Source organism: Aotus nancymaae, unplaced genomic scaffold, assembly GCF_030222135.1.
Source record: "Aotus nancymaae isolate 86718 unplaced genomic scaffold, 86718_ANA_hifiasm-v0.15.2.pri h1tg000033l, whole genome shotgun sequence".
Taxonomy (NCBI): domain Eukaryota; kingdom Metazoa; phylum Chordata; class Mammalia; order Primates; family Aotidae; genus Aotus; species Aotus nancymaae.
In genome coordinates, this window is record NW_026988447.1 from 17462488 (window position 1) to 17474546 (window position 12059).

Below are 12059 nucleotides of genomic sequence, written 5' to 3' on the forward strand. Positions count from 1 at the left end.
CTACCTGGTTTGACTGTAGGTCACAAGACCCCATCCCAATTCAAGAAAGGGTCCTGCCCCACATCCAGAAGGAAGGAATGTTGTTCACAGAGGCCAAGAAGAATCTAGATAGACAGGCCTTGCTGGGTGTCCCAACTCAGTCTATTAACATTAGATCATGCCTTTTTGTCCAGTCATTCTTCTACATGGCTGTCTATACTTTGTTGATCTGAAGCATAAAAATGGTCAACTTCCCCTATATCTTTGGGTGTTAATTCTGAAGGCTGCTGTGTATACATGTTAAATAAATTTGCATGCCTTTTCTTCTATTAATCTGTCTCACCTCATGATTTTCACCAGCAAACCTCCTTGGCCTCCACACATCACTATTTCAAAAGTAATAAAGTAATCTAAAGTTTTTGAAACATATAGTGAAGGAAGAGATCAATGAAAATATATTATAACCTCTATTGTGAACATTTTGCATTTTGATTACAAGTGATTATAATTTAACAAACAAACAAAAGGTAACAGAGTAGGTCAAAATTGCAGGTTATTTTACTCACTTAGTTTGAAATGTTAGTAAGTGTTATAGTGTAATGAAAAGTACTTAGGGCCATCTCACCAAACCAGTATTTTCCCATTCCTGCAGTCTACAAGGAAAAGCTTCTGACAAATTACAATATAATGACTTCTCCTTTAGGCTGTCGAAAACATGGCAAATAGGACAAAATATCCTGAGGATTAGGATCAAATTATAGCATGTTTTAAGGAATAAAAGAGCATTCATTCAAGCTCTTGCCTTTATTTCTGATTCACAAAACTAAAAAATTAAGATTGTGATAAAACTATGAAAAAATTGCCAAGAACAATTGCTTAAAAGGAGAGTGATAAAGATGAACACAACTAAGCCTTAGCTATGGCAGAGAGCTCACATAGACACTGAAAATATTAGGGGGCTTAAAATAATCCTGGGATTTAAACATCTAACAAGAAATAAGTATGTAAAAATCCAGGAGAGAGAGATCCAAGATGGCTGATCACTAGCAGCTCAGGATTGTAGCTCTCAGTGAAAGTGCAGAGAACGAGAGGACGCCACACTTTCAGACGAATTTTTGTTGCTCACGGACCAGAAGATTCCCAGCGGAGGAGCCCCATGGGTCGCCAGCGCGACTCTTGTGGCTGGCGCCTCGGCGCGGCAGTTCTTGGTGCAGAGTGGGCGGGACTGGGTCCCCTTTTGGCCGATGTTGTTTGGAGCTCTGGGAAGACAGAGTCACCTATTCAGCTGATTGAAGGACGGACTCAAGAAGGGAGCTAGACCGGAGATTCCCAGGCAGAAAAGCACGATCAATCTTTTTTTTTTTTTTTTTTTTTGAGACGGAGTTTCGCTCTCGTTACCCAGGCTGGAGTGCAATGGCACGATCTCGGCTCACCGCAACCTCCGCCTCCTGGGTTCAGGCAATTCTCCTGCCTCAGCCTCCCAGCACCATCAATCTTAACACTGCTGTTTTGGCTGGTGCAGTGGATTGCTCAGATTTCAGCGCTGGGAATCAACAGGTTGGACGTCCACTCAGAGACCTGATTTGAAAGTTGGTAATCACAAAGACGACAGGTGGATAAATTTACAATGATGGAAAGAAATCAGCATAAAAAGGCTGAGAATACCCAAAATCAGAATGCCCCTCCCTCTACAGGGGAACACAGAACAAGGCCTGATGGAGAACGAGTGCATTCCATTAACACAAGTAGGCTTCAGAAGGTGGATGATAAGAAACTTCTGTGAATTAAAAGAACTTGTTCTAACCCAATGCAAAGAAACTAAGAACTTTAAAAAAAGGTTTGACGAAATCCTAGAGAATAGACAATTTAGAGAGGAATATAAGTGAATTAATGGAGCTGAAAAACACAACAGGAGAACTTCGCAAAGTATGCACAAGTTTTAACAGTCGAATTGATCAAGCAGAAGAAAGAATATCAGAGATCGGAGACCAACTTAATGAAATAAAACGAGAAGTCAAGATGAGAGAAAAAAGGATAAAAAGGAATGAGCAAAGTCTCCAAGAAATATGGGACTATGTGAAAAGACCTAATCTACATTTGATAGGTGTACCTGAATGTGACGAAGAGAATGAATCCAAGTTGGAAAATACTCTTCAGGATATTATTCAGGAAAACTTTCCCAACCTAGTAAGACAGGACAATATTCAACTTCAGGTAATACAGAGAACACCACAAAGATATTCCTCAAGAAGACCAACCCCAAGGCATATAATCATTAGATTCACCAGGGTTGAAATAAAGGAGAAAATTCTAAGAGCAGCCAGAGAGAAAGGTCAGGTTACCCACAAAGGGAAGCCTATCAGACTTACAGCAGATCTCTCAGCAGAAACCCTACAAGCCAGAAAAGAGTGGGGGTCAATATTCAACATCCTTAAAGAAAAGAACTTTCAACCCAGAATTTCATATCCAGCCAAACTAAGCTTCACAAGCGAAGGAAAAATAAAATCTTTTGTGAACAAGCAAGTACTTAGAGATTTCACCATCACCAGGTCTGCTTTACAAGAGCTTCTGAAAGAAGCACTACACATATAAAGGAACAACCAGTATCAGCCTTTCCAAAAATATATCAAAAAGTTAACAGCATTAACATAATGAAGAACTTACATCAACAAATGGGCAAAACAGCCAGCTAGCATCAAATGGCAGTATTAAACACATGTATATTATTAACTGGATAAAAAGCCAAAACTCATTGGTATGCTGTATCCAGACCCATCTCACATGCAACGATACACAAAGACTCAAAATAAAGGGACAGAGGAAGATTTACCAACCAAACGGAGAGCAAAAATAAATAAATAAATAAAAAGCAGGAGTTGCAATTCTCATCTCTGATAAAATAGACTTTAAAGCAATAAAGATCAAGAGGCAAAGAAAGATATTACATAACGGTAAAAGGATCAATGCAACAAGAAGAGCTAATGATCCTAAATATACACGCACCCAATACAGGAGCACCCAGATACATAAGACAAGTTCTTAATGACTTTTAAAGAGACTTAGCCTCCCACACAATAATAGTGGGAGACTGTAACATCACATTGTCAATATTAGATGGATCAATGAGATAGAAAATTAATAAGGATATCCAGGACTTGAACTCAGACCCAGAACAAGTAAACTTAATAAACATTTATAAAACTCTCCACTTCAAATACACAAAACACACATTCTTATCAGTACCATATCACACCTATTCCAAAAGTGACTACATAATTGGAAGTAAATCACTCCTCAATAATTGCATAGCATTTCATAGGTTTAAATGAAATATTGGTTGGCTGCTTGTTTGTTATTTTCTTCCCTTATTCCTTCCTGTCTCCATTGTTAAGCACAATTATTGGCATAAAAGAGGTTTTCAATTCCCATTTTTAGACTGCATTCTAGCCTGGGCAATAAAGCAATACTCCCATTATCTCTCCCTCTTTCTCTTCCTTTTTATTCCTCTTCTTCATTCTTTTTTTTCTTTCTCTTTCTTCCTTAAAAAAAAAAAAAAAAAAAGAATCCAGTTGTGATAGCTGTCCAAAGAGAGAACTCAAGTCAGGCATCTCAGATACCAGTGAAACTGAAAAATTATTGGGACATAAATATAGTGCATCATTTTTCTTGAAGAAAACTATATTAAAAATTGAAACACAAAGGGGTAAGAAGTATGTGCTTTTCACATGAACTTATGCTACCTCTGCACATCTGGCTAACTGTCCAACTGGCTATCTTAATTAAGAAAGATTTTTAAAAGCACCTACATCCACCTATTCCCACCTATTAAAATATCTTAAATGGGGCACAAAAGTAAAATTTACTCAGAAAACATCGCATGCCAGAAATATCTGTTGCATGGGATAAAGGGATAAACAAGACAATTGTAGTCCCCCCTTGTCGGGTTTGTAATTTTCCCTTTCACGATGAGAATCTATGGAAAAGATCCTCCTGTATGTTACTGAGGTGTTTTAAGAACTCCATCTAAATCTGGGTAACTACATTCGATCACAACACCCAGCCAACTTTCAAAGAGGGACATGGAGCCAGATAGAGCCAAGATCATTTCTCTTTCCCACCCCCAGAAGCGTTTCCCAAGATCACTGAACTTTAGAGGCAAAAGAAGACCATATTAGTCCTTCAAGTTGCTATAACAACATACAAAAAGCAGAGTGACCTATAAACAAAAATCAATTTCATCAGCAGAGTGACCTATAAAGAAAAATCAAATTCATCCTCACTGTTCTGGAGGATGTCAAAGATCAAGGTGCTGACAGATACGGTGTGTGGTGAGGGCTCTTGGTTCACTCATGGTGATTCGCACTAGAGCCTCATATGGTAGAAGGAGCAAATAAGCTCTCTTGGGCCTCTTTTATAAGAGCACTAATCCCACCCACGAAGTCTCTGTCCTTATGATTTATTCGCCTGCTATGGGTTGAATATATCTCCCAAGCTTCATGTGTTGGAAATTTAATCGCCACTGTAACAATATTAACAAGTGGGGCCAATATTAAGAGGTGATTAGATCACGAGGGCACCACTCTCATGAATGGATTAAGGCTGTTACTGTGGGAGAGGGTTAGTTATAAAAGGTGAGAATTCAGTCCCATTTCCTCTCTCTAGCCTACCTTTGCTTTCACCTTCCACCTTTCACCACTGGATGACCCTCACCAGATGCCACTGCCATGCCTTGGACTTCCTAGCCTCTAGAACTAGAAAATAAAATAAATTTTCTTTATAACTTACCTAGTGTATGGCATTCTTTTATAGCAACAGAAAATGAACTAAAACACCTCCCAAAGACCTCGCCAACAGAATGACCTTCGTTTCCCCTCAGCTGGTGGAATGTGGAAGTTAAGAACACAGAAGTTCAGAAGCCAGGGAGAAAGGGATCAAGTGCCAGCCCTACCCCTTGCATTGGTACAATGCAGCAAGTTCTTTACCCTCTGAGCCTCAGCTTCCCCATCTGTAAAATGGGGGTGACAATGCAGCCACATTTCAGAGGGTATTACAAAGGTTAGATGAGATGAAACATGTAAAGTATCTTACATAACAACTGCACATAAACCATCTAGTAAATGGTAGCAATGCAGAGAAGAAAAGGATCTTTAATCTTTAGGGATGGTTTACTTTATGTGTAGAAGACATAAAAACACGGATGTAGTGGTAGCAATGGGCAGGTAGGGACACAGAAAAAAGACGTAGCCAAGTGGTACACCCACAGCAACTCCTCTCGGTCTCAGGAGTAATGAAGAAAGCAGTTCGATGACCACTGCCCGAGGGAATCTAGTTTCCTTTATTTCATATCACAGGACCACAAAATATCATTTTCCATAGGTTGAAAACTCATGAGATATTAATCTTGTCTTATAACTTCCAGAGTATCACTGTGTCACACTCTAATCTCATAAATGCTCTCCCACATATCCACTTTCCTTCCTCAGCCTTTTAGGATTCATTTATTCTTTAAATGAAAATTTTCCTGTTACCTCCAGAAAGAGCTTATTATGCAGCTGTATTATAGCCATCTTATTTTTCTTGCTTTAAGGAAATGAGATAGGACATTCAGATTTATAGAAGAGGATATTATGGAAGAGTCATTCCCTCCAAAATGGCTAGCATAGAATTTCCCCAACAATTATATCTTTATCTAAAATGTAATCCAATTTTCCAAAAAACATATTTTCACAAATATCTAGGAATCTCATAAAAGCTTAATTCATACAAAATTTCCCTCAACAATCAAAGGACTGAGAGGTAAAATCATTTTCTGAGTTACTTAATCAATAAATTTACTGTGTTTAAGATCCCTGACTTTAGGCTGCTCTCAGTCTAGTGCAAAAACAGATCCAATACATCATGAAACTACAAAGCTAAGGGTTATAATAGAAGTAAAGAAATATGCTGTAAGCAGAGGAAAGAGTTATAAACCACCTCAGGCCTTGGTTCCAATGTCTGTTCCTCCAGGAAGCTTGCCCCATCACCCTGGCCAATGTGGCCCTCCTGACCTACGTCATCACCACTTCATTTATAGCACTTTCGCTGAAACCATCTTGTGTGTGTGTATGTTTACTGTCTCTCCCAGGAGAATGTACTTTCTTTTTTTTAAGACAAGAGTCTTGCTCTGTCGCCAGGCTGGAGTGAAGTGGTGCAATCTTGGCTCACTGCAACCTTCACCTCCTCAGTTCAAGTGATTGTCCTGCCTCAGCCTCCTGCAACCATGCCCAGCTAATTTCTGTATTTTTAGTATAGATGAAGTCTCACCATGTTGGCCAGGATGGTCTTGATCTCTTGACCTCATGATCCACCCACCTCAGCCTCCCAATGTGCTAGGATTGAGGCATGAGCCACCTTGTCCTGCCAAGAATGTGCACTTTTTGAAGGAAGAGACTGTAAGCATGTGACCATGTCTAGGACATAGTATGCCCTCAATTAACCATTTAAGACAAACTGTCCAGAGAAGTGGGAAGAGACTTCATAGGTGCTATGTGAAGTGGGCCTTGAAGAATCCAGGTGTTTGGCAGGTAAAGAAAGTTTTGCAGACCTAAGATTCAGTATTAACTTTCCAAGTCCAGTCACCATGTATGACTATAGTATGCACCATTTTTGACTTCTATGTGCAAATACCTTATAACTCATGAGTTTATTTCCTTCTTAACATAAGTTCCACAGGTTTTATTATTATAAAAATTTTCAGAAAAAAAACAACTAAATATAACCTGGGTTCTTACTGAAATTCATTTTTACTTAAAAATTCTCAAAAATGCATTTTGGTTTATTTAACACTTTCAAAGAACTTACCTAACCAAACAAACACAGTAGATAGGTTTGGTAGGAGGACTTCAAATTTCATGTGTTTGATTTCTTTAGACTCTTATTTTTCTTAAATGTTCAAGTTAACGTCATGAAGGAATACAAGTATCACTTATCAAAGTAACCAAAATTATCTCATATTCCAAAAAGGCAATCAGCTTATTGTTTATGAAGGGATAAAAGGTAGAAATAATAAAATGACATTTTACTTTGGAATGAGAGAGGCAGACATAGGTAGCTGTTAATACCTCTGACTCTTGGCAAGCACTTAATCAGAGCCATACTCCCCATTCTGTGATTGGTATCTGGACATACACAGCCTCATCCTCATCGATTTTCTGGAAGATGGGTTCTGGCTTAGGAAAGGCAGCCGAGGCCATAATCCGCTCCACCAGTAACCCCTCAGGTAATGGAACGGTACATACACATTTTTAGACCAGAAGAGACCAACTTAGAGAAGTGATCTGCCAACTTCTCATCTGAGAGGAAAGGACACCAACTCTAGGGAAGTGAGGTGAATTTTTTCTCAAATCTAGTCAGTAGAATCCAGGAATCCTGACTTGGTCAGGCATTGTTTCTACTGTCCTTGATTATATCTTTTTAGGACATCAAAACTGTACAAATATTTCAAAATGCTCAGAAGGAGAGAAGACACCTGGAACAGAACTAAGACTAGGAATTCTGAATCAGTCCCTAATAAGAAAACTGATGAACAAGTCATCTGGACATCCTCTGTGGGTTATTACAGATACTGGGTTCAGCAGGCTCATGGCTTAAGTCAACTCAACTAATTTTCCCAACATTGATTGTTAAGAGCTGCAGGAAGAGGTCCCCCATCCAGTTTTAAAGAATAATCAGGATTACAGGACCACACAGCATCAACTCAAACTCAATCCAGCAAGGGTGGGTAAGTCAATAACATGAAGGTGCTTGTTGGTTTAGTGTAGCTGGAGGAGTGCCAGCTCACACTAGAACAGCTTTTAGTCTCCAGAGACTCTCAAGGTCAAGGGCAGAAGAAAAAATAATCTGGGCCATTCAAATTTCTTTTGTCATCTGGGTTCAATGAGATTGGGGCTCTGAATGAATGTTCATGTCCTACTGTTTTGAGTTATCACTTTCTATTCTTCACTCAAGACATTTCAGAAAAAAACAAATCTCCTAAACTACAAGTTTCATGGGATCGAAGAAGCAGAGCCTTGTTAACATAATGTTGTAAAGTACTGCCTGAGAGAGCGTTGTTAATAATAATCAACCAAAAAGAAATAAAGCAGTCAATTTTGACAATGTGGGGAATATACTATAGAGATATATAGAATATGCTTTATAGATATATACAGAGCTGCTTAGTTCTACATGAAAAATCTGAGTACACAATTTTAACTAAAAGTTGAAACTATTTACATTCTGAAATGATGGACAGTTAAGAATTGATGATTTTATTTCTTTTCTAAAAAAATTAATTACTATGCAGTATTCTACTAATTTGGGGGGAAATTCAAGAATTAAACAAAGACCCACTGTCAGAGAGAATTCCGTATGACAAAAAAAGTGACTGCTTAAGTTTTTTTCTTTTGCAGTAATTTTATTATATTAAAAACTTCTTCAAACAAGTGGGCAAAGCCATAAAAATCATTTTGGCTGTGTAAATATTTGTTATATTACCATATTTTGATATCATTTGTACTCCACAGATAGTATTTTTTTCCAAATCCCCAACCACTAAAAATCAGTGAATGATTTTAAGGAAATTTAACAGTCAATGTATAGATGAAACTATAGTTGGAGAATTAGAACCTGTGGCCACGCATGCTGTGGGCAGTAAAAGACACAATATATACTATGTACTTCTATTAATGGATGTGCACAATGTTCATCTGATCATCTTTAATGAGATTCATCTTTGCAGTATGTCAGTTTTATGTAGTATATACATTGTTAAAACTTCTTTAGAGAAGGATATTAAACATGGTTGATGCTTAAGGAACCATACCAGGAACAGTATCCCAAGGGCATGTTGAATAACAAGTGCTTAAGCAAATAGGTATTGCCTTGATCCTGCAAATCTGACCTTGGGTCAGTAAAAAAAAATGGTTACTGTTTTAAAATACCTAGGCAAATATTGCTTTTAAGTGTTTAACATGATTAAGAAAAGCAACAAGGCCCTTTGAACATTGTATCTTTCTTTTTTACTTATACTCTTCCAGCTTATCTTTACCTCCTCAAGAAGCCCCTAAAATCAAAACACAAAACTAACGGACAGAATGGGTGAAGTCACAAGCACACTCGTAGACTGAAAAAACAATTTAATTTTGGCTGGGTCGCCATCTAGGCAGGGCAGCAAAAACTTCTGATGGCGGTGTGTAAACAGACAAACTCAACCATCTTTAGTTTTCCTTGATGTAGCTACATTAGCTCAGTAGAGGTAAGCTGTAGATGACAAAGTATATGCTGCAGGCACTGTGAGGCAAGGCAGGCTGCCTAAGTTTCCTCATCTGTAAAATGGAGATAATGCCTTCAGGACAGAAAAGTATGCTGAGATAATACAAGAAAAACACTTGGCTTGATGTTCAGCTTCCTCTCCCTGCCAAGCTATTGCTATGACTACATGGAATGTGCCATTTGCATTAAGAAAGATGCACAAGAGTGGACTGTATGTAAACACGCAGTCAGCACATACTTGGGTTCTGCCTGGTCTTTCTGGGTGTTATTTAGAATTGGAAACACATTAACTACTGATAATGCCTTTTCCACCTGAAAAGAATGAGGCGTAAGTATTGCAGGAATTCAAGGATGACCCAACGTACAGCCAAGCAGTCTCTTTGACTAAGGCATGGTTGACACAGCATAATTACTAATTTATAATAAGCCCCCACTGTTGAATCCAATGGTCTCTATCATTCTAACTAGCTACTCTCATTAGAGGATAAGGTAGGAGAGATTGACCTTGATTCACCTCTTTTCCAACCAAATGTGGAAAACCCTTTAGCACAGTGATTGTTAACCACGGTCCCACATTAGAATCACCTGGTGGGGGGGGGCGCTTTTAAGACTCCAGAAGCCCAAGCCACACCCCAAACCCAATCAATTTAATCAGGATATCTGGTGGTTGGGGGATAGGCTCCCATGTTTTCTGAAGTCCCCAGTGTGATCCAAGATGTAGCCAGGTTGAGACCGCTGTCGAGGATCATCCCTCTTCACCCCAAGTAACTTCTGTTTCAAGGCAAACTAGGAAAGCCAACCTAGAGCATTTCACAACCACAGCTTCTGAGAGCAGTCACGACAGGACCCCCAACACTGGAACACGACAGGTGCCTGCACCAGGGTCCACACCGGGGGTCCAACAGAGCTTATTAGTAGGGGATTACCCAGCTCCCCATGGAGAACCATTTTCTCAAACAGTTTGCACTTCAACACAAATAAGTTCAGCAATCTTGGGAAATGCCACTAGTGCCTAAATTGATTGGCCTCTGACCATCAGGAGATATTTTCCTTCTTTAAGAGACAAACCTCTCGGGAAGGAAAGTCAGTATGTATGTATGTATGTATGTGGGCACCCCCGTGGGCACACCCACCCCCACCCCCACCTCCAGCCAACCTCTAGAGCAGCAGACAGAAGCACTCAATTCCCGGGCTGCTCGGAAAGCACCCCGCAGGCTCCCTGACGCGCGCGCGCGCCCACTGCACCTGCCGGTGTTCGGCCGCACCTGCCATGCAGCGCCCTCCCTCCTACCTTCCAGCAGCTCGTCCAGGCTGGTGACCTTCCGGCTGCCGTCAATGGTGTAGATAGTGCGGACGCCTTGGGGCAGGTTCACGTTGTCCGACAGGGAACGGGTGAGCTCTATGAGGAGCGCATCGAAGGACCGGAAGCGGTCGCTGGAGATGGCAAACACCAAGCCCTTGAAGTAGCGGTCCCCGTTTCGGTAGAAGCGCGCCTTCTTGGCCTTCTTCTCCGAGCTGAGGGCCTGCAGGGTCCGCGTGCGGTAGAAGCTGCAGTGGGCACTGTGCGCCGGGCTGGGGATGAGCCCGTTCCCCTTGGGGCCCGAGCTGCTGCTGCCCCCGGAGGAGCTGGGGGCCCCTCTCCGCGACCCCGGCCGCGGCCTTTTGTCCCGTTCCTCAAAGTGCTCAAGCTCGATACTCCTGGTGCTGGCCATCGCTGCTGCTCCGAGGGCTCCCCGCAAGGAGACGTTCCAGGCCGACTAAGGGTGCGAGAGCCGGTGCACGGACCTCTGACCGCAGGGTCCTTAACGCGCCGGAACACCTGGCTCTGGCATCCCGCCCTCTCCGCGCAGGTGGGGCCGAGGAGCCGCGGAGGCGCCGGCCCGCCCGCGCCCTCAGCTAAAAGTGGCCGCAGCGCCGAGCCGCCCAGCTCATTGTCCAGCGCGGCTCACTCCGTGCCTCCGCCAGCTGGGGAGCCCCACGCCCCCGCAAGCGCCTCCTCCACCCGGCCACGCCTCACAAGTCCCGCTCGGGAGCGGCAAAGTTGGGCCGCCCGAGGCTCGCGCCGGGCCCGCGGGCGCACACAAAGCTCCGGCGTCCGCCGACCGCTCCCGGGAGCGCCGAGGAGCGGAAGGAAGGATGGGGCGGGGCGCGGAGCGTGGGAGAGGCCCCCGGGGGAGTCGCGCCGGCCCCCGCCCACGCGCGGGGGTCCCAGGCCCGGGGTGCTGCGCTACTGCCTCGCCCGCGCCTGGGTCCGCGCGCGCCGTTCGGGGCTAAGAGGCCCGTGCCTGGCCCCTTCCTCCCCCGGAGCGCGGCCCTAGCGGGAAATAATGCAGCCCGCCTCCCACGCAGCCGGCAGGCCCGGCCCACCGGCAAGCATCCGCGCTCGGGCCTCCCTCCGCCGCCCGCCGGCTGTCAGCGCTGGAGGAGGCTTACCGGCCCTAGGGATGACAAACCGCGGGGAGAGGGAGGAGGGGCGGAGGAGGGGGCCGAGCGCAGCGTCGGGGCGAGGCGGCGCGGGAGGAGCGGCTCCTGCGGGTCCCGGGCGGCCCCGCCCGCCTGACGGCTCCAGCCCGGCGCAGCGCGCTAATGGGCGCAGCCGCGGCGCGCGCTCCTCTGCCTGGGAAACGTAACCGCGCAGGCCAAAAACTACAAAGGAAGGAGATTCAAGGGCAGGGAGCACATCCCCATCCAGCCTCCCGGTGAGGACCCGAGGCCAAACTACCGCAGAAATCCGAAACCCAGCATTGACTTGGGGCACACGATTTATTATTATTTTGTAAGCAGATTTG

The 12059-nt window shown here is 43.4% G+C and overlaps 1 protein-coding gene across 7 annotated transcripts in view; it reads right to left on the minus strand.

Annotated features, from left to right (window-relative positions):
• Positions 1-11557, minus strand: part of DCLK2 (doublecortin like kinase 2) — a 188684-nt gene extending 177127 nt beyond the window's left edge. For 4 of the 7 annotated variants that reach the window (XR_010345364.1, XM_064383834.1, XM_064383833.1 and 1 more), the window contains exon 1: positions 10562-11557. Coding sequence is in view for 5 of the 7 variants with exons in the window: in XM_064383834.1 (XP_064239904.1) it covers positions 10562-10982 (421 nt within the window). In the remaining 2 variants the exon portion in view is untranslated. The remainder of the gene's footprint in view (positions 1-10561) is intronic. The other 3 variants (XR_010345363.1, XM_064383832.1, XM_064383835.1) reach the window with 1 other exon arrangement.
• Positions 11558-12059: the final 502 nt, after the last annotated feature.